Raw genomic sequence first — 27,109 nt, forward strand, 5'->3', positions numbered from 1 at the left:
CAAGGCACCAATGAGCTCATGAAATCTTGTGATACGTCTAGCATTGACATCAATCCGATAGTTTTTGGCTATCATCAATGCAGAGACGGGGAAGGTGGAGAAAGTCTTCTCGATCAACATCGTATTAGTGATGTTCTGTCCACAGAATTCCATCATAGACTTGATACGAAGTGCTTCCGAATTGTAGTCAAGTACAGACTTGAAATCATAGAAGCGGAGACTATGCCATCTCACTTCTAAGTCTGGAAGCAGGGAATCACGGACGTTGCCAAAACGCTGCTCGAGTTCTACCCATAGTCTTCTTGGGTCTTCCTCATTGAGGTACTCATTTTGGAGCGCGTCATTCATGTGCCTTGTCATGAGAATGATGGCTTTAGCTTCATTCGCCTCTCTCGTAGCTCTATTTGCTTCAAAAGCAGCAGCTTGTTAAAGAGTACGCACGTCCTGACTTGGCTCTTGGATCGTACTTAGGATCCCATCAGCCTTAAGATGCTGGAGCACATCACGGACCCACTTGTGGTATCCTGCACCTGTTGTCTCTAGTGGAGCGAAGCTCAACTTGTTCAGGTTACTCATCCTGAAAAACAACAAGAAAATAGGGTTAGTTTTGGAGCGAAGAAGGCTACCACGAAAAACTATAAAATTTCTGAGCGTAGTCGCTTCCAAGAAATTAGGGATTTTCTGAGTGTAGTCGCTTCCAAGAAAATTCGATTCCAATAGGGGTTTTGGATTAGATCAAAACGACGATGTATGTGGTCGATCGTTTTCTTCTCAACAAACTCTAAGTTTGGAGGACTCTAGAAGCTCCAAGCTTGGAGTGAGCACGAACCCCCACAGTTCGGCTATTGGTCTCCCCTATGAAGAAGAAAGGGGGGGGGGGGGGTGGGGTAGAAGAAGGTATGTTGAAAGTCCCCGAGAAAAAGAATAAGAAATTGAAAAACTTCAAAAACAGGAACTTTTAGAAAAGTTTACCTTGAAAAGATGCCGGAATTCTTGACCGGAAAAGATGTTGGTTGGGCTGTGCAGTGATACTGCAGGGTCGCTGCGAGGATATCGCGAGGACGCTACGGAGATGCCTCGAGGACTGTTGCGGGGCCACTGCGGGGATGTCGCGAGGTCGCGAGGACAGTTGCGGGGCCGCTGCGGGGATGCGACTGCTGCGGGGATGTCACGAGGCCGCGAGGATAGAGATGCTGTGGAGATGCCGCGAGGCCGCTGGTGAGTCTCGGTCGAGAGGGCAGGCGAGCGCGCGCGAAGGTAGAAGGCAAGCAGGGCTTGCGGGCGCTACATAGGCAGCGAGGCTAACCTGGTAGGGTTAGCGTTGAGTTGCGACGCGGGGGCTGCGGGGGCAGTAGTAGCGCAGGCAAGGCAAATCTGGTGGAGCTTGATCAATTTCTGGGGTTTTGGTTTCTAAAGCTAGGGTTAGGGCTCGTGCTGATAACGTGTTGTAGAGAAACTGAAATTGAGAGAGATTTGTTGTCCATTCTTATTGATAATAGGGGCCTCTTTATATAGAGGATTACAATGCATAGAATCTTAATCATACAAGGAAAGTAATCGTACATTGAATAGGAATCTAGATCCTTCTAATTTAGGTTCTAGTGGTAAGATCAAGTAACCTAGGGTTTGGGCCAAACACAAATTAGAGTTTACTTGAACAGTTTTGATATTTTGTGAATGTGTTTATTTTTATTTTTATTTTTATTATGGAGTTTTGATATTTTGTGTGCCCTACTTGAAATCTAATCTTGGCTCCGCCACTGGTTCAGCAGAGCTTCGGACCAAAAACGAATGAGAGTATATTGTATGATATAATCAAGTTGTTTGATCACAAATAATGGTCGAATGCTTTTCTCGTTTCTGGTACAATAATCAATACCAGAGAGCAAGTAGAAGGAAAGGACAATAACGTTTTCCCTTTTCTTTTTGAAAAAGAAAAAGGGTTTTCTTATTAGATTAGACGAATATATAGGCAAAGAAAAAGGGTTTTTTTTTTTTTTTTTTTTTTTTGTAACCAAAAAAAAAAGAAAAAAAGGTTTTTTTTTTTTTTTGAAAGGAAGAAAAAAAGGTTTTAAGAGTACATAATTTACAATTATTGAAAATGCGACTGTAGTAGCCATCTGAGTAATGGTAATGCATCATGAACTGACAAAAGCTCATTTTGAGTGGTCTATTATGGTAATGGTGTGTCAAACGCAACGCACCATCTAATCAAACCCTTCTGGAGTTCTGGAGTTGTTTGACAATTTTAGGGCATGCGCTCAAAGTAAAAGCTACACAGAACCAGACTAGGCACGTGTTGTCTTACAACACAAGCTTTAAAAAAATTCCAGATAGCAGCTTTCTGTATCGTCTCGGTGACTTGGTGAAGTGAAAAATGGCAGACTAGGAGTAGTACGTACTATTTAGGACAGCTCCTGTTATGATACGTCTCCATGCTCATCTTCACGGATGGTGCTTTACATACGATGTAACTTGTAGGGCTGAACATAACTACTGAATCTTTTATCTTTTCTTGACATTTTATTCCCTTCAGGGTTATTTCATTCTTGTGTCCAGAGCAAAATGATTAGGGTTATATTAGTTCATACTGGTTTCCAAATGAAATGAGTGTATGAAACTGTTAATCTGTTAGAAGAGGAGATCAACAATTGGTTTACCTTAGAAGAATAAGATGTAAATTTTTTTGAATCGATCCCAAAACGGGTGTCAATATATTGCGTGACAAATCAGAATAGGCCATTACATACCCTTCCGCAGTAGACAAGAAGACAGTTGTAGTACCCACAGTTGTACATAACTATAAACCCACTCGTTAGACAATTAAATACGTAGACAGAGCGAGAATTCTCCTTTGGTACTACTCCAGAGACACTAGAGGTACATAGAATGCATACAAATGCATAGTTTCCTAATACAAGAAAATTATTGTAATTAGATAAACTAAATAACATAGAGATGGGCCTTGGACATAAACCCTAGCCCAAAATAAAGTACAGAGCAACTTCCAAAGAGGGTCCACTAAAAGCCCATTAGGCTTGCCTTAGCCCAGACTTGGCCTCCATCTCCAGCAACCCGGAGCCAGCGCTGTAGTTCCTTCCGACCCCTATCGCCACCACCGTTCCGCCATGATCCCGCCACCACGACCTAGATCATCACGAACCATGCTGCCACAACCACGTCGCCATGAACCTGCCCCGATGTCGTTCCCTCTTATCTTTGCTGCCGCAGATTTCAAACCAAAACCAGCACTGTTGTCGATCCAAGAAGCGAAACAAGGCCCTCCAATCCTGCACCACATGGCCATCAACATCCCAGAGATTTCATACCAGAAATCTGAAGCCAAAACAGCCCTCAAACAACTCCAAGCAACACCCCTCCAGAGCTCCCTGGATGTTAACATCATATTCTCGTCCGGCAGTAGACCAAGCGGCGTAGGCGAGGCTTATGTTAGGGCCGCCACCGGACGAGAGCGATCTCTCGATCTGAAAAATCCGCCGCCAACCTAGGATTTTTGGAGAGTTCTCAAACACTTAAAAAAAAACATTTGTTTTTTATTTTATTTATTTATTTATTTTATTTAAGAATAAGATGTAAATTAATTCATAATGACCTCAAACTATATAGTAGTACTAGATTGAATGAACATTAATAGTTCATTCACGGTATTTTACATCCTGTGGTGTTCACTGAATTAATTATTGACAAGAATCGCGACTAGATCCAAATCCAATGAAAACAATTTAACCTTAAAAATATTTATTTTCTTCTCTCGATTTAAATGAAACGATAATTAACTAAAAATTCTCGTTAAAAATAAAATTTTCATACTTGATATAGTGATCGATAGGATGAGTTTAATATGATAAACACTAACTTGGATGAAACTTGAAATCGGTCGGCAAATTAAAGAGCATAATATATCAAGCACAAGTCAACGTCCATTAAATGCAGAAAGTGATGTGAAGAAGGGTTTGAGGAGTGTAAAACCAGTAATACCAAAAGTAAGGGAAATAGGGCTAAACAGTAAACACAGAACAAAGATCGATGTTTCGCAAACGTGTTACTGTTGCTCAGAAACTGCAACGAGCCAACGACACAGTAAGATGGGATTCACTTGTAAAGCTAAAAAAGTATTCGTGCCGGGCTCGTAACAGTAACTTTCAAGGACCTGAACAGTGTATTATTTCATCCATGATATCGATGTCTCTTCCATTGCCACTCTTTTTGGGACCCAAACTCGATCACATATCAAGTACTGGCTATATATTACTCCGCAGGTTACCAACTCTACTCTTGGTGCTGTGCAGTCCCTGTGTTCTATCTGTTAAGGGTTAAAAGTGTAAATAGCTAAATAGGTACAAGTACAAAGAATACTGTAGCTATACACTTTTAACCCTTAACACTATCTGTACTGTTGAGTAATCTACTCATCTTTGAGTAAACTCTTTTGGTCCTTTGCGATTTCCTCAATCAAATAGTACGTACTCTTGCAGATTCATTAGGTTTTGTACTCGATCAATTAATGCAAGTTAAGATGGGTATAAAGCAGTTTGTCATTCATCGCATCCACAATAAAAGCAAGAGAACATGATCATAGCTAGTTCTTGTTTCGAGATGATCGATACGTATTCGGAGGTTAACATTCATATTATACATAGCAAGTGGTGAAGTACTTTGTGTTTAGAGATTATATGTACAGAATTTTCCGTTACACTTCAGAAACTTTATTCTTGTTTGGAGATGAATGAGTATTCGCAGTTGACTTTAACACTTTATACATGATAACTGATGTTAAATGATACTCATTAAACAAATTAGTGTTTGCGATGATTACTTATATGTATTTGAAATTAATTCTAACTCTATGTTAAATATTATGCGTTTCAAATTGATTTTATGTTTTTATATTTAATGTTATCCCACTTTGTACTGTACATTGTAATTTATAATCAATGTTATATTATTTGTATTTCGAGATGATTAATTATAAATATTCAAAGTTTATCTTAACACTTTATATTAAGTGAACTCACTATAGATCGTGGAATTTTCTTGGTTAATTAAAATTTAGTGGCAATTAGTGCAAAAGTAAAGATAACAGAACATGTTACCTGAATGAGTATGACTACATTGCTGACCTAATTATGGTCTCACATGCATGTATCAAATAGTTGTAGAAATTAGAAAATTTTATCTCAAATAATATATGGTCAGTGTCATGAATCACGATCACCTCATACATCAGCTACCACAAGTTTGAGACTGATGCGTGGTTGTCGAAGACAGATATAAAGCAGGTAAATTTTTCATCAGTTGACACTTGACACAAGTAAAAATTATTAGGGTTCCACCTACCCCATTCTGTAATCAAACTGGAGCCTCATATGTCCTTCCCTGGGGGTCCCCAGATCCACCCGCTTTGCTTCTTTTGATTTTTATTATCTTCAAATCGTTGCTTTTTTCTTTTTGTCTTAAAGGAAAGTTCCGATTCATCAGTTTCCTATGCTCAATGCACATAGGAATATGGTAATGAACTTTGCTAAGTGACTGAAACGGAGCTTGTAGCAAATTAGTAAAAATCCTCAAATATATCATCCCTAGCTAAAATTATAGGACACAAACATGGAAGAATTTTATATGTTTTTGTATTTGTGATGCCTAATACAGATTAGATAGCAAAAGAGTTTCTTTTTAGGCTAAATGTACAAATTGAAAAATATTGCAGCATTTATCCCATATATTCAATAAAAGTTCTACCATTCTCAAAAAAAAAAAGAAAAAAAAAAAAGGGGTCTAGAGTCTGTTTCAGTTACAATGTAGAACGTTTTATTTTTAGTGAGCATTAGTTTCACAATGGTTACTAATAAATTGATAACTTAAACTACATTGTGAGAACACATATTCTCATTTTCATTTCTGAATCAACTCAATGAAGTACACACTTCTGTTGGTCCTTATTACACTGGTGTGCAAACTACTCTCTGGTTTAGATTACTAATTAGCATGGGAACTTGGGTTAAACTAATTTCACCGCAACTTCTTGGGGATCTAGCTTGAATCTAGCAGTAGTTGAATCAAGTTTTCTTCAAAAGAAGAGCTTATGATAAGACCAGATGCCCTTTTCTTTTTAATTTCTTCCTAAAGAGGTGTTTCTGAGGTGACCTAAACAGTGCACCTCTTTCAGCAAACAGTGTATAACCTTAGGATAAAAACTATAAAAAGCATAAAACCGTACCATTTAAAAGCCCGGCAACGATTTGGTCCTCGGATTTATACACCCACCTGCAACATTTTATATGTTACATCTCCCACTTAGATTTCACAAAAAAGGACCCCCCCCACCCTAACCCTACCCTGAAACCCTACCCCCTTCTCTCTTTCCCTTCATTCATCATGACTAACCTAACAAAAGGCCAAGTTGAGTTTTTGACTCCAACCCAGCTAAACAAAACAACCAAATCAGTGAAAGAGTCACTGTTCCACACAAACAAAACTCACTCTCACTCCTTTACCGACTGGTTCTGGTCACTGTTTCTTTTGTTTCAGGGTAAGGGGGTCCCTTGACTCCCTTTTGTTTGAGGAAGATCAGATCATCAGAATTCAAATCAAGTATATCTCTACCAAATGTGAAGGAAATAAAGCATATGGGAAATCCTTGCATCCTAGCTCAGGCTAAAGCTAGAGTAAATTAAAGAGTCCCTCCTGGGCCTTCTGGTTAGGACTATGACCCTAGCCATCTAGGGTAGACACCCGAATCCTGCGCTAAAGATTGGCTGACTCATATGACGACATCTCATTCACTCATTCAAAATCATCCAAATAAAAATACAAAATACAAAATCTATATCCGTTTGCATTCTTCATCTCCCTCTATATATATCATAGGACTGTCCCCATGCCATAAGCAGTTAACCCCTATCAAGTTGAGCCAAATAAGCTAGGTTTGTTTGCAAAGATGGAGTACTATTTCCCAGCTAGCTCAGATGGTTCCAATTTCTCTTCTTCCTCAGTGATCACCAACACCAACACCAACATCAACATCAATGGCGGGCGCAACAAAGACAAAATGAAGAAGAGTACTAGTGGTAATGATCAGAAGAGCAAGAACAAAGTGAAGCTGTCGACAGACCCACAAAGCGTGGCGGCGAGGGAGAGGAGGCACCGCATCAGCGAAAGGTTCAAGATCCTGCAGAGCCTGGTCCCCGGTGGAACCAAGCTGGACACTGTGTCCATGCTGGAGGAAGCCATTCAGTACGTGAAGTTCTTGAAGAGTCAGATATGGCTTCACCAGACCATGATCAACTTTGCGGGAGATGATGATAATCAGTACTACGATCACGACCCTACATCTGGAAATGTGTTCCAGCTTCCGGTTCATCACGGCCATCCAGTTGATCCTCCTCATCAGCAGGCTTTGTGCTATGGGCAGAATAGTTTCGTGGGTACTAGTTCGGTGCAGCCATCGGTTCCAGTAATGCCGGAATATTCTTGCTTCCAAGGTCAAGAAGCTACGCCTAACATTGAAGCCTATATGAAGTATTGTAGCTAGCTTATCTCAATTTAGCCAAGTCTCTGTCCCTTTCTCTGTGCTTGTTGTAATATGAAGCATATTTATGTATTAGCAGTAGTACGTCCTGGGTTAGCTAGGTAGCTTTGATTTGATGGTGGAGGTAGTAGTGGTGTATTTCATAACAAGATTAATGTTAACGAATTAATTGTCTGTGTTACTCTAAAAATGGCAAAAGACTGTCCTGTTTACTATCTTGTCTAAGCAAATCAAGGGGTTCATGAAGCTGAGAATGATCCTTAGAGCGCGTGTTTATCCGGTGGTTTAAAGTCTGATCGAGTTGTTACATTGCTAAACATGTTTTATGGGAGTTGTCCGGGTATATTATATCGAAATGAATTGATCCACTGAAATTCTTTTGTATTTCTTTCAATCATATAGGTCTCCTCAGTTCCCCAAAAACTAACACGGACAATCCACCACAAGAAGCAGTCTCGCGACTACGCCGCCCCGCCCCATCAAAGGAAATTAAGGAACTGTTTTTCAAACTACATCTCTCCGCGAGTTATTTAATATTTATGAGTAAATATGTTTAGATCCCTTTAAAAAAAAAAAAATGTTTAGATGTAAACATTTTTGTTTAAAATTTTTATCACTAGCTAATAACTTAGATAGAATTTTTATATACACTCCCTTAATTACTTAATGCACACTCTTAATATTTTTTGTCTCACTTTTTTATCAAACTTCCATCTATGTTCATTCTCATTAAATAAGTAAATGAAAAAAAGAAAAAAGACTATGTATCATAAATATCTATTTAATAAATTCTTTCAAATTTTTTTTGATTTATTGTGAATTTAATTGCTGAATAATTTCGACCCCCAATATGGTAATTAAAGAGGTTGGGAGTTGTGACATTGATAAAAGATTAAATAGCTTAACTTCTTTACATTTGTTGTTTTTCAAATTGAAAAACTTAAAATTGTCAAAGATTCAATATGTGTCATACCCTTCAAGATCCATACAATCTTGGTCGGTCAATATTATAGTCGGTAAAAACTGAGCCAGGGTGATTTTTTACAAACCAAGTGATTGATGATGATGTATCTAAAATATAATTGATGATTGTATAACCTCTCTAAATATGTTTATCGTGAGCAAGTCATGATAAAATGAATTCATAAAGTGTCAACAGAAAATTGACTAGAAATTTTGCCCAACTAATTTGGTTCCCTTCTAATTCTTCGTGTGGATTACAATTTCATATGCTATTGATGTTCACGTAGGATTTTGAAGAGAGGTAGATTATATTATTGTGTTTAACCCTAAATAGAAAATATCTAAAATTAAAATTTTGATATATAAATCTTTTATTTCTTAATGAAAAGGGGTATAGGTGGAAGTTTGATAAAAAAAATGAGACAAAAAAATTGAGGGGTGTTTATTAAGTAGATTGGGGGGTGTATATAAAATTTTCTCCATCTTAGAGTATACAGGCCAACAATGAATGCCACACACTAGAAAAGATAGATTACTTGAGGGGGGACTTGTACATACCATGTGGTGTGTTAGACTTAACAGGAACATGACAATGTGTGAGTTCAATATATTTAGTATTTTGTTGCTTAGGTATACTCATAACATCCCTAAAATGATGTATTATAATTGAAAGGTCTAACAAGCCATATGATCCGATTAGCAGATACTAAACTTTATGTCAAGTGTATAAAACTGTCATTTGAAAAATCAATTTCTCGTTCAATACATAATTAAATTCTTTTTTGAATCGATTTAATCAAGACTTGTAGGTCTAACTACCACCAAAAATCATTCTAAATTATATTTTATATATCTAAAGAAGAATGGTGAATAATATATATATATATATATATATATATATATATATATATATATATATATATATATATATATATATATATATATATATGGTACCTATGCTATAAGTTACCCTTCGAATAAGTGTCCAAGGGCTTTGTTCAATCAAAATAGTACTTTATCTAGCTACATCTAAGTAAGGACACCAAAGGTGAAACAAGAAGAAAAGCATGAGAATCTTTAAAAGGAATCAAACCTCCAAATTGTTTAACGTGAAAAAGTTACTAGCTAACTAGCAAGATGCAACCACTGAAAAGTATATGTACTAGTTTTGATTGATTGAAACAAAGTCGACTAGGGTCTAAGATATGTACCATTTGGAATGCAGGCTTTAAATATGAACTAGTACTAGCTCGTGTAAAAATTTTATCACAAAGTTCACAAATCACAACATATGCTTTTAACTTCCGGTTACACAAATGATCGAGTGATTGACCATTAATTAGTAAATCTTTACCACAATATTGCATATAATCTTAAGTTCAAATCTCTTCGCTCTCAATGCCATAAAAAAAAGGAATTGAAGTTCCAACCGCCCATTGGGCTGCAAGCAAAGGATAGTTCCAGAGTTTGGACCCTTTTCTCCGATTGAGCCCATATTAAGCCTAAACAAGCCCGTACGATATTAGTTGCAAGAGCCTAAGAGCACTTGGCGGGACTCGGAGGCAGTGTAATGTGCTCCGGTTCAAATCCTTTACATTAGAAAGAGCAGAGAGAATGTTTTACCAAGTTCAACCTGGCTTTGCAGGAATCATGTGCTGCACTGTGCACATCCTTTTTTTCGTAAAGCAGAGAGAGAACATTGATGGCATGCTTGTGTTCAGGTATTAATTGGACTCTTTGATTCTGTTAATTTACAACCTTCAGATGCTTATAGCGTTTAAGTAGTTTTAATGCTCTCTACCTGTTTGATGAAGTGCCTGACTGAGCATTATCACCGTCAATCTACGCTATTCTTGTTCCTGTAAAACACTAAAACAGAGAAACCCAGTTCAAATCTAGCTAGACCATGAAGATTACAACATCACATAAACAGATATTGTTCCTGTCCCCTCATTTTGGGTTGATAGCTATGAATGTATGTATATACCAGAGAACTAAAATGCGAAGAAAAGAAAGCAAACCGAATGAACATTTTAAGAAAAAAAAAAAAAAAGTATCTATGAAGAGAACGAGGACGAGGAGGAAGAAGTAGATGAGATAGGTGGTGACAAATGGCATGTACAATCTGGGTTATGGATGGGACTCTTCCTACTGATATCCAGTTTCGAACAAAACACACAAAATGGACCCTGAATTCCTTTGTCTTCTGATTCGATCTCATCTTGATCATAGTCTCCTGTGAAATACATGCTATCTTCTTCATAATCTTCTTCCCCATCATCATCCCATTCATGACGAGTTTTGTAAGTGAATCCCATCATTGGAAGAAGTACCAGAAGAATTTTATCAATGCTGTCGTCCATCCAATTTCTTCCTTCCTCCCACAACATTAACAGAATAACAATCACTCCTGCTCCGACTCCAAATCCCAGTCCAGTATATATAGACTGCCAATCAAACCCAATTCCTGACTCTTTTTCATTTGATGCTGCACCTGGTGAGTTGCTGGTATTGCTGCATCTTACATCCAAAGGTAGCCCACATAATCCTTTATTATCTTCATAGGAAGATGGAGAAAATGTTGAAAACTGATTACCAGTTGGTATCGTCCCAGATAGTTGGTTATTTGAGAGATTCAAGAATGAAAGGAAAGTAAGCGCTGTAAGCTCTGGTGGAATTGGCCCGCTCAGGCTGTTGTTTGAAAGGTCCAAGGACTCGAGTTGTGTCAGGTTACTCAATGATGGTGGGATAGGGCCTCTGAGAGCATTGTTGGATAAGTTGAGGGCATAGAGTGCTTTCAGTTGTCCCACTTGTGCCGGTATTGATCCATTGAAATTGTTGCACGAGATGTCAATAGAGGTGAAAACAGTTAGAATCTTGACCAACTCCATTTCTACTCCTTTGGTGGTAACTGTTATAGCATCCTGATAATTTAAGTCACTGAATTGTAGGACTCGAAATTGCAGGTGATTGATCTTTGACTGGGCATCATCTTCGTTGCCCATCATTGCCTGCCATGTAGTCAAGCATCTTCCTGGTATTTCTCCACTAAAATTGTTGTGAGCTATGTCAACAATTTGAAGCATTCGCCAGGTACCAGTGGTGTTGGAACATCCAATGCGTCTATAAAATCTGTTTGATCGCAAAACAAGTACACGCAAGGTGGATATGTTCTTCAACAAGCATGGAAATGTATCCATTATTTGATTGTTTCCAAGGTTCAAAACTTCTAACACTCTGCAATTGGCTAGAGATTTTGGAAACTGACCTTCTAGATGATTTCTGTCGAAGTCTAGAGTTTTCAAAGTACAATTGCCAGGAAATCTATCAGGCATAGGGCCAGCAAGTTCGTTTCTCCTTAAATTGAGTACTACAAGAGTACCGGTCATTGCAGTCAAACACTGGGGAATGAAGCCAGTCAAAGAATTATTGGACAGATCAAGAACCTGAAGATATTCCGCTTTGCATATTGATCCTGGAATGCTACCATTTAAGTTGTTGCTTGAAAGAGACAAGAACATTGTGTAATTAAGGAAATCACCAATGCCATCCAGTATGCTAGAGCTGAAATTATTTCTTGAGTAATCCAGATAAGTGGCAAGTGGTGGAAATATTGGAATGTGACCCTGAAGCCGGTTGGAATGAAGGTCAAGCACAGACAAAGTAGAAGTGAGATTGAGAAAAGGACCTTCGAAAGTTACCAATGAATTACAAGAAAGATTTAGTTGAAAAATACTACTAAGCTTCCAAATCCAGTTGGGTATCTCTCCATGAATCTGGTTCTGTGAAAGGTCCAAATAACGTAATTTGGATTGATCTCTCAAGAAATTAGGAAATGTTCTCAACTCTCCAGAAGCCAATTTTAATGTGGTAATATTAGGAAAGGAAGACTCTGAGGAATTTGTACTATTGTAACTAATTGACAAGCTATTGTATGAAAGATCAAGACTGGAAAGATTTTTGAGCTGTTGAACACTGTTAAGAGGGAAGGAGCCACTGAATTTGTTGGAAGAAAGTGAGAGAATTTTAAGCCCTCGGAGATTAAAGATAGACATGGGTACCGTTCCTTCCAAATTGTTGCTACTCAAATCAACGGTTTCCAGTGAAAAGATATTGGCAAATTCAAGCAACTGACCAGAGAACTGATTGTTGGAGAGCAGTAGTTGCTTCAGCGAGGGAAGAGAAAACAGGGACGATGGAATACTGCCATCCAGTTTATTGTTACCCAAGTTGAGATTGACCAGATTTGTAAGATGTTGCCAGTGAGTAGAGTTAATCAGACCTTCTAGCTCATTGTGAGAAAGATTTATGTCCGTCAGATTCTTGGCCATACTCAACAACGGAACTGAACCATTAAGCTTGTTCGCTGACATGTCCACATAAACCAATTCCGTAAGGCTTTCCATTGACTTTGGGATTGGTCCCGTGAAGCTGCAATTTGAAAGATCTACTTTGGACAACATCTTGAGGTTTCCAATAGATTCCGGCAATAACCCTGAAAAAGCTGTCCTGGCTAGGAACAGGGACTGAAGAGCTCCATTTTTCGGAAAGTCTGGCAACGAACCTCGTAGCTCTTGATTGCCAATTAAGTCGATAATCTGCAGTGTACGTACCAGGAAGATCTTCTTTGGGAATGTACCATATAACCCTGAATTCATGAGGCGTAAGGAAGTCAAATTTGTGAAATTTGACAAGAACTCTGGAACTGGAGTAGACAAATTGTTACTCTCTATACGAATTTCTGAGAGTGAATGAAGCTTCAACAATGAAACATCAATAGGGCCCAAAAGATTACAACTGGACAAGCTCAACACCCTCAACTTTGGCAATGAAGATGATATTGCTTGACACCACTGAGCTCTCTGTGCTGATATGTTCACACCATCAAGATGAAGTTCAACTATCTCCGAAAGGTTTCCAATGAGCAAATTCAAATTTGGATGCTCAAGTTGCAGTGTACGAATTCCAGGAAAGTAAATGGTAGATAAATCAAGAAACACCAACCTTCTCAAGTGCGAAATCTCAATCGGAATCTGCCCTGCAAAGCCAGCATTCGACAGATTCAAATAACTCAAACTGGCCAACTTGTTGATCTTCGATGGAATCAGGTTTTGTTTGAAGTCATTAAAAGCCAAATTCAGGTTCTCGATGTATTGCAGACTGAAAAGAGCACTTGAATCATCAAGTCCACTCGAAATCGATTCGTTGCTCAAGTCAAGATGGGTTACACAACCCTGGTTGCAGGAAACACCTTCCCAAAGACAGTAATCCGAAGCATTATTCCACTTCACAAGTTTTGTGGAGAATGTAGAGTTAAAATTGAGGCTGTTCTTCAATTGGAGCAGCAAAGATTGCTGCTGGTTGCTGTCGCATTGGCCAGACACCACAACTGTATGGAACAGTGCAAAATAGCAAAAGGGTATCAAGAAAAACCATGGAAGCAATGGAATTCTCATTGCAATCTGGGATAAGTGACACCCATAAAACACTGAACAGAAGAGGCTAGGATTTTAACAATGGTTTCATGAAGGTCAAGACTCATGAACATAACCCTTTGGCTTCTGGAATCAAGTTGTGGAAAATCACAAAAATCTAGCAGAGCTGGCACGGAAGAGAAACTTGAAGTGTAAAATGGGAGGAGGAAGAAGAAGGTGAGAGAGGAGAGAATGTGGGGTTGGTCAGAAAGGACACCTCAGAAGCGCGTTTTTGTTTGTATTAATGTGGACTTGTTCCAGGGGCGGCGTTTCTTTATTGTTTTTGACTAACACCTTCCCACAGTATTTCTTTGCAAGTTGCAAACTTGGAATATTCAAACCCAGAACCAGAAGTACTCTTTGTTTTTTTCCCAAGTTTGATATCGACTTATTCCCTATTTTTTCCTTTAGTATATGTTGTTAAAAGTTTTATGGGTTTACCAAGTTGCATCTGGAAAATTGCATATTACTAATTTAAGGCGATCGCATCACGAAATGAGAGTCCATCTATCTATGTATTAAATAATTATTTGGATGACTAATGCGAATAAAGCTTCCACTAATTCGTTGATCGTGCAGAGAAGATCTTTTTTTTTTTTTTGGATAATAATGCAGAGATGATTTTTAAATGGTGATTTAGGAAGTAAACTGTTTTCAGCGAGAAATTACACTGGCATTAAGGAGAATCGGAAAGGTTGGTGCCTGGTGGGGACCGGGGAGCTTAAATAAGGGGTTAGTTCTCTGTATTATCAAGTGTTGATATCGTAATCATAGACTTCTACATAATGACAAATGTTAACGATAATCTAGCTTGGAAGCTAACTCCCATAGCCTAATTGGCATCTATCAAAGAATAATTTGAAGAGTTAGAGCCTTCAAAACAGACCAGTATGAGTGATTGTCGTCCAAACATTAATCATTCTTATAGTATTACATTGCCTGGTTAACATATGCTGGAGCCTGGATGTAAGGCGTGGTTGTTGCAAACCAGCCAATTATCATTGTTTAATTAATTAGATTTTGAAACTAAGTAAGACTTTTTTTCATGTTTTAAACAGTATTTTAGGGCCGAATTAAATTTATGTAATAGTTTCCACCGATTGCTCTTACCAGGATAGTCTGTATTAGCATGCTAATAGATCTTTGGATTTATGCAGCATATGTCATCTCCATTTTGCTTGTAAAATTTGCATATTATTTTGAATGCGTCACTCTTATAGTGAGAAATGTAGATTTTAGTACCAGAAACAAGGATATAATATGCACGGTGTGAAAAGATTGATACGTCAGGCATCTTGGAGGGTCATGGAAATGGACAGGAGGCATTATATCGGGGAAAAGATGGACAACCTGATGGTACTTGCATTATGATCATGAAAAATTTCAAACTAATTTCAGTGTCATCTTTTGAAAAGATTAAGTCATACAATAATCAATCATGTCCGGAAGACATTGACAATCTAGCCAAATCAGTTGGGTACTTGATAATTCAAGAGAATGATTACCCAAAATGTCTTGTGTGCACCTTGGTCCACCTGCACCAAGGCAAAAAAATCAGCATTTTTTGCACCCAAATGCCCCATTTTGCCCCTCATTTTGCCTATGGTCTACCTGGACCTTGGTTCATAGTAGAACTATATAACTTTAAGAGTATTTTAAATGAAACATTTGTATACCAGTGTATTCTACCTTTTACTACAATCTGATTTAGAGAATTCATGGGAAGAGCTTGAGGATGACGCAAAAATAATTGTACATGATATTTCTTCTCAAGCAAAGGAGAATGCAATTTGAGTTGGGATACCTTGGAGGTGTCACAATTTTTTATTTACTTTTAGTTTATGTCTTTTAGTAAGAAATATAGGAGAAATATTATAAATGGTTCCCGTGATTTGCCCTCATAGCTATATTTGTTTTTGTGGTTTAAAATTATTTAATTTTAGTTTTTGGGTTTGATAAATCAACTAATCTCGGTCCAACTATAACATTTCATTTAACATCATTAGTGAGGCCATCACTTGCGCGTCACATGCTAGAATGATTTTTCCTTTTACATTTAAACCATAGTCACCCATTCCTTGTTTACAGCTCCAAGTCTCAACTGCATCACTTTCTGCTGATAGGATTAGTTGTTGACTTTGGTGACGGTGTTACTCATGTGCAGGCTCGGCCTTGGTGCTAGAATGGGGCACTGATTATGAAAGCCTAATGTATATATTAGTGTATATATGTGTTTGCTATGAGGCCTTTTTGGGAATGATAAAGAAGAAAAAATAAATAAAAACCGATCTGAAAAACTGAAAAAAAAATCAAGGAGTTGTATTTAATCTATACTATTATTAAGAGAAGAGGCTTTGTTATCCAAAACTGAAAAATTGTACCAAAATAACCCTGAAATATTAATAAACTTTCATACTCATAAAACATATAGGGATAATAAAGTCAAATTACAAGAGAAACAAAAAAATAAGAATTGAAAAAAAAATAGGGAAATAGATAAATACGTGGGAAAACTACCAACCCCATGAATAACTATCCACTGAATCCATTTTCTCTGCAGATAACTACCCACTATGTGCAGATAACTTTCTATTTTTTGTTTTTTTTTTTTACAACGAAAGTTTTTCTTACACATGCAGAGTATGTAATTGCAGACTAGTTAGAATTAAAGTTGGGATCTCCCTCCCAGGTAATTCTTCTCTTTCTTTGCAACATAACCAACGACTTTCTCTCTTCTTCCATAAAACAAGAAGACAATCTCTCTTTTCTCAACATTTCCCTCCACGTCTCTCTCAATCCATCTTCTCTCACAAGATCATCTAGTCATTGCTGCATATGATATTTCTTCCCTATGGTTCTCTTCTGTGTTTTTTTTTCCTTTTCTTTTTTGTTGGATCTCTAGAAATTAGGGTTTTTGAAATAATAATAAAAATGTATGTCTTCTACTTTTGTAGACTCCAATAGAGAATGAGAAAGAGATTATGTTTTTTTTTTTTTTTTTTTTTTTTAATGAGTTTGGTTAACCCTCTTTTTTTTTTTTGAGGGAAATGTGGATTTCATTAACGCATGCCAAGGTGGCCATTACATATCCTTCTGCTGCCTTCAACTAGACAGATCAAGAAGTTGTAGTAAGAGAACTACTTTGATACATAGAGACAGACCATCTATATTCGAACTAACCGCTCACTTATTTAAAAGTGAGCCTATAAACTATGAAAAAATAGAGAGACATAGTAAATAGGCTCCTACCACAGCCCGCTAGATCTTTTCCTTGCCCTTCAAACTAGGGCTTGGGGGTGTACCCGAGTACAGCACTGTCAAGACCTCCTCAGCAGAGACCTTCTTTGTCTTTGGATTTTTATTTTTAGATCCCAAAGGCCTTCCTTTCTTCTTCTTTGTCCCCGGCAGCTCAAGTACTGGCATCATGACCTCAGCCGGCACCAACATACCTCCAGGGCTTTCCACAAGGCCCAGAGACTTAGCACTGAATTTAGAAGAAAATTCAGGCATCTTCACTTTCTTTGCAGAAGCAACCGGACTGGTTTTACCTTCAAGTAAGTCAGACATCAAAAATTGCAATTTGTGTGGGGAGGGAAAAGGTCTACCTCGTTTAGCCTGGCTCTCAGTCTCAACCGGCACAATAGCACGGGAATTCTCATCACTGGCTACCCTTGATTCAGCATTCCTGATGATCACCGGTCGCCTAGGCCTGCTGGACTCAACACCACCAAACAGGGAACGCCCCACTGGTGGCAGGATAGGAGTAGTGATGCCCCGAAACCTGAAAGTCCCTTCCTTGAACTGAGAACCATGGAATCCCAGAAACTGATTAGTGAGCTCGAGCTTTCGGGCCACAGATTGCTCAACAGTCTTGACACTAGATGGTACAGTATCTGGCTTGCATGGACCATTCTCATGGAAAACACGAGCACAAATATCACACTCGCCTACTAGATTTTCAAACAGAAATTGTACCTCCTGCTCAACCCCTCGAGCAAACTTTAGGGTTTTTGTCGGAAAGAAAGGCTTCAAGATTGAATGGGAGACACGAACCCTAATCTCTCCCGTAGCATCAAACAACTTTCCATCGATGTCCAGGTACTTCCCTGCAACAGAGGCTACATTGGCAATAGTTTTCCGTTGTTCATATGCCGGTGGCATATTTGTTATGCGAACCCAGAAGAATAGGTCTTGCATTGGTATTGATTGCAGCGGAGCAATACCATCATATGGCTGCATCACGACCAGAGCTCGGCCAAAACTCCAAGGCCCCCCCATCATCACCTTCCTGCAGTCACTGCGAAGGTCAAAAGAGAACAAGAACCGAGTTGGAGTCCTTTGTTGGACGGTAAAACCCTGGTTCAGTACCCAAACACGCCTGAAATGACGTCTCAGGTCCATGGCTGTTGTCGGTTTTGGGGAGAGCGGCCATGCAAGGAGATAGAACTGCGATGTTCGCTGCGCACCTCCATCCGACATAGCAGAGATGTCAACCACATCATTGCTCGCAATGGCGAGCGAAGTGGCGAAACTTCTGGTGACAGAGTCAATATTAGACATGCTAGGTAGTGAGGCCGGCGGAAATCCGGTTGATTTGGCTGCAGAAAGGCCGACACAGAGGCCGGAATTAGGAGCTAGGGTTTCTAGGGGTTGGGCGGCCGTGAGAGCCTTTAGGGTTTTTTTGAGTTTGGTTAGGCTCACGGCAACGGCTGCCATCACAAGCCTAGTAGGGTTTGACTGGACGGTGTAGGTGAAGGGTGAGAGGGAGGAGTCGCAGAGCTCGGGGTATAGGGTGGTGGCGCAGCTTGTGCGGATGAAATCTGCAGGGTTGGTGGTGGGGGCGGGAGAGGAGGAGGGGGATTCGACGGCTAAGGTTGGATGGAGGAAGAAGAGGAAGATGAGAGGGAGGAGTAGGAGGACGGATTGAGGGTTTTTCATGGTGATCAGTTTGTTTGGATGTTTTAGGTTTACTGTTCAGTTTTCTCGCTGTGCATGCTTTTGGTTTTAAAATTGTCGGCCTCAAATAAGATTTAAAATTTGTGGCCTCAAATGTTTTTGGTTCTTAGAAAATAATTGTGGGCCTCAATTAAAGCCTAAAATTTGTGATCCCAATATGATATGTCATGTCTTGGTCAAGCACACGCCACTTTGCCAGGGCCTCAAGCAAACTAAAAATGTAAGACCCTCACACTCATATGAGTATTTACTTCGACAGGATACAAATATATAAATTTGATATTTTTAGATACATATTCAGACCTATTGCCGATACTAAGTACGGGCCAAATTTTTTTATCCATTTTTCATATATATATATATATAGTTATGTTGTGGTGTAAAAAGTTGTTTCTACGTAAATTTAATGAAATGAATGGAAGGTAATTAATCATTCTTATACTAACAAGTTAATAAGAAAAGTCAGAAATATAATTGAATCCATAAAAATAGAAAGAAAATATATTGAAATCGTAATTTCGACTTATGAAATCCGATAATTAAAGTAATATTAAATTCTCTTTAATAAATGATAGAAAAATATAATATGATAAGAAAGAGTTAAGAGTTGATCTAATAATAAATTTTTGGGTTAAGTTGGTGTTGCAAGATTATGATGTGGCAAGATGTATTATTTGAAGAGAGATTATTCAGAGCACCGCCGTGAGAGCCTTTAGGGTTTTTTTGAGTTTGGTTAACCCTCAATACTAATGCATGTTTTGTTAATGATTTTGCTGAGTTTTGCAGTAGGGTTTTTTTTGGTTGTTGGAATTTTGAATTAGAGTTTGACATTATCATTGAAAGATATTTTGTTTTTTAATTTTTTAGTTTCATTTTAGTTAAGAAAGAAATGTTATTTTATTAGTGTAGTTGTGTTGATCTTCAAAAAATTATGAAATTAGAATTTATATAGACTTTGTTGCACCCTTGACCCTTGACAATTTAGAAAAAATGACATATTTGAGTTTATCAATATACAAATACGAGCCCTAAGAATAATTCTCGCTAGGGCCTTGAAAGACTCATGACCTTTTCTGCTCATGTGGTTCCAGTTGTTGATGGCTACTCATTTACTCTTCTTACAAAGCGAATGAATGTACCTGGCAGGCACATAACATCCTATCTTGTTGATTTGCTCTCACGGAGGGGGTATGCGATGCTGATTTTGAGAGTGTTGGGGGAATCAAAGAGAAGCTCTGCTATATAAGTTACAATTAGTCGATTACAGAAGGGTGTATCAATTGGGACTTGAGACAACCGTACTTGTAAAGACTTGCACTCTGCCAGATGGAAGGGTGATCAAAGTCGGCACTGAAAGGGAATGGATTTTGACAATAGGATGATGCTTTACCAGCATATAGTTTTAAGTGCAGGAATTATGAAGGATGCTCCTGAATTTTGGATTACAAGGGAGGATTATCTAGAAGGAGTCGCTTGTCTAAGCAATTGTGGTCATGCATGACTTTCGAGGTCAGTTTGCCACTCGCTTAGCTGTTTTGAGTAGTTGGACTAGTGACAAGCAATACAATGAGAGAGCAAGACCAGTGTCAAATGGTGCTCTCAGTAGTACCACATGGCTGGAAATAAAGCATAAGAATGTAGAAACTAATGGTGTTTGTCTGACGAGAATCAGCAAAAGCATCAAGAGTTGTATGCTGATGTCGAAAAGATTTGGATATATGATGTAGATTGTGGTTTAAATGTAAAAGGCAAAATTACTCCCGCATGTGACGGCCTCACTAATGGTGTTAGACGAAATGTTATGGTTGGATCAAGATTAGTTGATTTATCAAACCTGAGGACTAAAATTAGATGTTATTAAAGCAGAATTTGTGTTTCATTCGCTTCAACTCATTTTATCACAGTCACAGCTAATTTTTACATAATATTACTGTGTTTCTTATATTAGCTTCAATCCGGGTTCATTAACTGAAGAATTTGAACAATTTGTAATACATCTGAAGATATAAACTCATCTGGGATGATCGTAAAAGCCCAAATCCAGACAAGAAATGAAAATAATCTATTGGGAAAATTAGCTCTTCGTAATTGGCTTACCAAGTTTACTACTAGTGGAACACCAGGACAATCTCTTAAGAACTGCTTTAACTACTTTCTTCAATTCAATTCTATCACTTCTTCTCGAAGGATCCCTCCACCACATGGTATCTGATCTTTCCACCATTAGAGATAAAACAAATATCTATTTTCTCTGAGCTAGAATGAAGTTAGTCTCCCTCCTTATTTTTTTTCTTTTACCAAGACTAATGTTCTGCTCTGTGTGAAAAAGCAGAGCAACAGTGATAAATGATGAGCACTAAAGTTCGAGTTCCATTTTGAGATTTCTGTGATTTTTCCATGCTGATCTGATTTGCTTTATCTTTGTTGCTTTTGTCTATATTTTCCAAACTATAATTGACATATGATCACCGGCTTCCTGGTTGAGATTTGAGACTTGAGACTTGAGTGGGTTCACATGTTTATGTAAAAGTCATCTCTGTGTTTCATTAAGTAAATAAATGGGCAGCAGATTAGGACTTGTTGTATATGACGGCCGGAAATTGTACAACTGGAACCATTCTGGTTTTGCGTCAATAAATTAATTATCCCCCATCACCAAACAACTGAAACAAGTTGTATGCCTACGGCCTGTGTTTGAACAATAGTAATGGAGTCCTTCAATTGTGTACTTTTTGATTAATAAAACCGGAACGTATGGATGCAGTTGGGGTCCTTTTGCTGCTGGTTTCAAACTTCATAGACTGCAGTCTAAGGATTTATTATATAAAATTGGAATCATTGACTGATCGAAAACTACCATTAACATATGAATTCACCTGCATGCGTTCGTTATTAACAACCACCTCCAAGTTGGATTTGGTCCTCATCCTCGATCTGGATGAAGCGACGGAACACCACCTGATGTAGTTCTGGGACACTTTGTTTGAAACTTTTGTATAAATCCGTCAAATCACATACATGAAGCATTGAAATGCAAGTGTTCTGTTTCTTACATAATTGTTGCCGACATTTTATAAGTTGAATTCTAAAACTGTGAAACAGTGGACCGTGGATCAATTAGTGGGAAAAGGCATCTACAAGTCTTGACATGGTATTGAATCAAAAGAACTTCCCCTTTCTTCTCAGACAAGATATATAAAAAAACAGAGCAAACAGAGTAATACAAAGAAAACAAGAAACCACATAACCAAACAGAGCAGAACTTCCAAAGCCAAAACAAGCAAGTATAGCCCTGAAAAGCAAGTAATATAGCTTTCCATGTAATTGTGGGTCTTATCCAACTTGTTAAAATTCATCAAATGTTATTCGCGTCTTGGTCTTATCCAACTTGTTAAAATTCATCAAATGTTATTCGCGTCTTCTTGAAGTATATATCAGAAGAGTTGCAAACTTGCAATGACGTAGCTAATCTTGATAATATTGAAGTTAATACTGGAACAATTCAAAAGATGCTAATGTTAATATTGATAATATCAACTGCTGATAGATCTATAGAGACGTGCAGATCGAATGCAACACTAATTAAAACTAAATCATGAATTTATAACTGCCTCAGTCAAATCAATCTTTAATATAAAGCTCAACGGGCAGTCATCTAATGAAATTAGTCTTATGTTATGCCTCCAAGAAAATATGGGCAACATAATTAGTCCTAAAATGGTCTTATGTTATCTCCAATCTGATATGCAGTCATTGCTGGTTTAGTGGAGTGTGAAGCTTTTGTTCAAGGGACTGGAACCCAGAGTTTGGTAATGACCCAGAAAAAAAAGAAAAAACATTTCTAATGCCGGACGACGTCGTTTATGGCGATTCTGTTTTGCCCGACACCCTTTTAAGAAAGAAAAAATCTCTTATTTTGGCAAAAAAAAAGTAAAGAAAAACAACGAGTCTTACTCAGGCGGACTACTTGTTGTTCCCGGCGGCCGGTGACGGAACTTCTCAGGCGGACGACGACAGGCCGTACATGTTCCAGAGCAAACCCAAAACGGGAAGCAAAAAAATTTGTGAGGAAAAACCAAACTTGTGATTGTCATCCTATATGTCCAAGTTTAATAAATAACTATGGGGGTATATTGTATATGGAATTAGTAGAACTTTTAAAGAAATCTATGGAATTTAAAAGAACTAATTGTGATATATGGTAATCTTTCAGCTGTGGTTTGGTATATGGTATCTGTTGTTGATGCAATTCGCAGCAAATTGTGATCTCAGCTAGGATCCACCAGAATAAATAAAAAAATAAATAAAATGAAAAAAAAAAAAAACAAATTCAGAGCTTGATTGACACATTAAAAATATTTGCAAATGATAACTATTATGCCTTAGTCAACAAGAATGAAGTTCCATCCCAGAAAATCAACCTTATGGAGCTGCTCATAGCTATGTCATGCCAAGTTCATCTTTAAGTTCTGTAACTACATCCAATACAAACCATCTTGAAAGAAACAACAATGCACCTTACAAGCCATATGTAGGGAGCCAAACCAGAGTTTTATACATTGATCAACCATAGCATCATAAATCGCAAAGGTATAGAGGCTGAGAGATTACGAATTACATTATTTGAATAGAAAACAGAGAAATCTATACTATCTCTAATATTATAAACCATACCTCATCGGGAATGAAGGATTGCAGGTGCATAACTATCTTCATAATCATTTCAGCTTCTCCACCTCGGATTGATGTAAACATGTCTTCTATGATTACCCAATCTTTGTTCCAGCTGAGGAAATATCTTAACAAGTATGCTATACATAGCTCTGTAATAACATTTCCTCCATTTCTTGCAGAACAAAAGTGACCCGATAGCAATTCCAAAGCCAGATACAAATCCAATTTCAACACTCAAAAAATCCCAATCAATCTCTTGTCCAACATGTGAATGGCTTCCATTATTTGTTGGCGGTGGCATCACAGTTCTGTTCTTTCCTGGGAGTCCTGTCAATGGAGGCCCCCATAAACCTTTATTACCTTCAAATGAAGATGCTGGAAGTGTTGAAAACTGAGTACTGGTTGGGATCAATCCAACAAGTTGATTATAAGAGAGATTCACGGATGAAAGGAAGTTAAGTTTTGCAAACTCTTCCGGAATTTGCCCACTCAGGTTGTTCTTTGAGAGGTCCAAGGACTCGAGCTGTTTCAAGTTAGCCAATGATGATGGAATTTCACCAGTGAGAGTATTACTGGACAAGTTGAGAGCATAGAGTGATATGAGTCCTCCCATTTCCTTAGGTATCGATCCACTGAATTTGTTGCAAGAAAAGTCAACTGATGTATAGATATTGAGAATCTTTACCAACTCCACCTCTAGACCTTTGCTGGTGATAGTTAATGCATCCCAATAATACAGCTCACTGAACTGAAACACCCGGAATTCAGCTTGGTTCAGAACTGATGGTGAAGCATCTTCATCAACCATCATTGCGCGCCATGTTGTCAAACAATTTCCTGGAATATCTCCAGTAAAACTGTTGTTGGCAAGATCAATAATTTGAAGCATTGGCCAGGTGCCATTAGTCTTGTGACAATCAAATCTCCCAAAATAATTGTTGGACCGCAGAATAAGAACACGCAAGGAGGATATGTTTCTCAACAAGTAGGGAAATGAATCTGTCATCTGATTGTTCCCAAGGTTCAAAACCTCTAACTTGGCGCACTGGGCTAGAGATTTTGGAAACTTGCCTTCTAGCAGATTTCCATTGAGGTCTAGAGTTTCCAAATTACAATTTCCAGGAAAGTTATCAGAAATGCTGCCAACAAGGTTGTTTCTCCTTAGATTGAGTACTGCAAGACCGCTTACCATTGCAGATAAGCATTCGGGAATTTTGCCACACAAAGAATTATTGGACAAATCAAGAACTTGAAGATATGATGCATTGCATATTGACCCCGGTATGATGCCATGGAAGTTATTGCTTGAAAGAGAGAAGAAAGTAGTGAAATTAAGGGAATTACCAATGTCAGAGGGTATGGTAGAGCTGAAATTGTTCCTTGAGTAATCCAGATAAGTGGCAGACGGTGGTAAAATTGGGATTTGTCCTTGAAACTGGTTAGAATGAAGGTCAATCACAGACAGACTACTGAAAGTAGAACTGGTATGAAGTATAGGACCTTCTAGAGTTACCAGCGAGTTGCAAGACAGATTTAGGTTATGAAGATCACTGAGCCTCCAAACCCAGTTGGGTATCTCTCCATGAATCTGGTTTTGTGAAAGGTCCAAATACCTTAATGTGGACTGGTATCTCAAGAAATCAGGGAATTTTCTCAACTTGCATGAAGCCAAAGCCAATGTGGTAATATTAGGAAAGGAGGAATACGAATAGCTGGTACTTTTATAACTAATCAACAAGCTATTGTATGAAAGTTCAAGACGTGAAAGATTCTTCAGTTTCTGAAAGCCATCAAGTGCAAAGGAGCCACTGAAGTTGTTGAAAGAAAGAGAAAGAATCTTAAGCCCTTGAAGTTTAGTGATAGACACGGGTATTGGCCCTTCCAAATTGTTGCTACTCAAATCAAGAGTGTCCAGCAATTGGGAAGAGATATTAGAAATTTCAAGCAATTGACCAGAGAATTGATTGGTGTCAAGTTGTAGTCTCTGGAGCAGGGGAAGAGAAAACAGAGATAAGGGTATAGTCCCATCCAGTTTATTGTCACCCAAGTTTAGATTGATCAGGTTAATAAGGCTTTCCCATTGAATGCAATTAATCTGACCTGATAGATCATTGTGAGAGAGAATTATTTCCTCCAGATTCTTTCCCTTGTTGAACAATGGAACTGAGCCATTTAACCTGTTATTTGACATATCCAAATAAACTAATTCTGTAAGGTTTTCCATTGAACTTGGAATTCCTCCCGTGAAATTGCAGAATGAAAGATCTATTCTTGACAGCATTTTGAGCTCGCCAATGGAATCAGGCAACAACCCTGAAAAATTTGTTCTACTTAGAACGAGGGTCCGAAGAGATCTGTTCTTCTTGAATTCTGGTAAAGAACCCTGAAGCTGGACATTATTTGATAGGTCAATGGTCTCCAGTGTAGGTACCTGGAAGATGGCCTCAGGAAAAGTACCATTTAACCGAGAATAACCGAGACGCAAGGAAGTCAAATTTGAGAAATTTGATAAGAATTCTGGAACTTGAGAAGAGAAATAATTATTCTCTAGATGAATGACTGAGAGCGAGTGAAGCTTTTGTAAAGAAGAATCAATAGGGTCTGAAAGATTACAACTGGACAGACTCAATACCCTCAAGTTTGGCAATGAAGATGATATTGCTTGAGACCAATGAGTTTCCGGTGCTGATATGTTCACACCATCTAGGTAAAGTTCATTTATCTCCGAAAGGTTTCCAATGACCAATCTCAAATTTGGTTGCTCAAGTTTCAGCGAAGGAAGACCGGGAAAGTACCAGGTCGACAAATCGAGAATCACTAACCTTGTCAAGTGCGAAATCTCAATTGGAATCTGCCCTGCAAAGCTAGCATTTGACAGATTCAAATAATTCAAACTGGCTAGCTTGTTGAACTGGGATGGAATTTGAGTATAATTGAAGTTATTATTCGCCAAATTCAGGTGTTCGATGTACTGCAGACCGAAAAGAGCACTTGAATTATCAAGTTCACCTGAAATCGATTCGCTGCTCAAGTCGAGATGGGTAACACAACCTCCTTTGCAGGAGACACCTTGCCAAGAACAATAATCAGAGACATTGTTCCACTTCACAAGCTTTGAGGATAATGCAGGCTCAAAATTCAGGCTGTTCTTCAGTTGGAGCAGCAAAGATTGCTGCTGATTGCTGGAACATTGGCCAGAGACCACCAGCATATGGATACTGAGTGAAACATAGTAAATGAGTATCAAGAAATGGCATGAGAACAAAGGAATTGTCATTGAAACTCTTTTTGTGTGAGACCAAAGCATTAAAGAACAGAATAGGCTAGGCCTTTAACAACGGTTGCATTCCTGGAGTGGCAAGGCTTTATTCATTTCATGGTTGTGTTCCCTTTTCTATTCATTGCAGAATTGTAATTTCAGTTTTTTTTTTTTTTTTCCCCAGTTCCTCTTGCCAGGAAATTGCACTAAAGTGAGAGCGTTGATTTTAGTACC

General features: G+C 38.2%; 2 protein-coding genes across 2 annotated transcripts; one reads left to right on the top strand and one right to left on the bottom strand.

Annotated features, from left to right (window-relative positions):
• The first annotated feature begins 6,675 nt into the window (after positions 1-6,675).
• Positions 6,676-7,725, top strand: LOC133721220 (transcription factor bHLH140). Its single transcript, XM_062147770.1, has one exon. It carries the CDS (start codon positions 6,959-6,961, stop codon positions 7,550-7,552), a length of 594 nt encoding a protein of 197 aa, XP_062003754.1. The 5' UTR covers positions 6,676-6,958; the 3' UTR covers positions 7,553-7,725.
• Positions 7,726-23,665: 15,940 nt separating this feature from the next.
• Positions 23,666-26,827, bottom strand: LOC133722769 (receptor-like protein 53). Its single transcript, XM_062149639.1, has one exon. It carries the CDS (start codon positions 26,825-26,827, stop codon positions 23,666-23,668), a length of 3,162 nt encoding a protein of 1,053 aa, XP_062005623.1.
• Between the last annotated feature and the right edge of the window lie 282 nt (positions 26,828-27,109).

Source organism: Rosa rugosa, chromosome 7 (genome assembly GCF_958449725.1).
Source record: "Rosa rugosa chromosome 7, drRosRugo1.1, whole genome shotgun sequence".
Classification (NCBI taxonomy): domain Eukaryota; kingdom Viridiplantae; phylum Streptophyta; class Magnoliopsida; order Rosales; family Rosaceae; genus Rosa; species Rosa rugosa.

Coding starts and splice junctions, on each gene's coding strand:
- LOC133721220 (XM_062147770.1), top strand. CDS start 6,959: ATGGAGTACTATTTCCCAGCTAGCTCAGATGGTTCCAATTTCTCTTCT.
- LOC133722769 (XM_062149639.1), bottom strand. CDS start 26,827: ATGCTGGTGGTCTCTGGCCAATGTTCCAGCAATCAGCAGCAATCTTTG.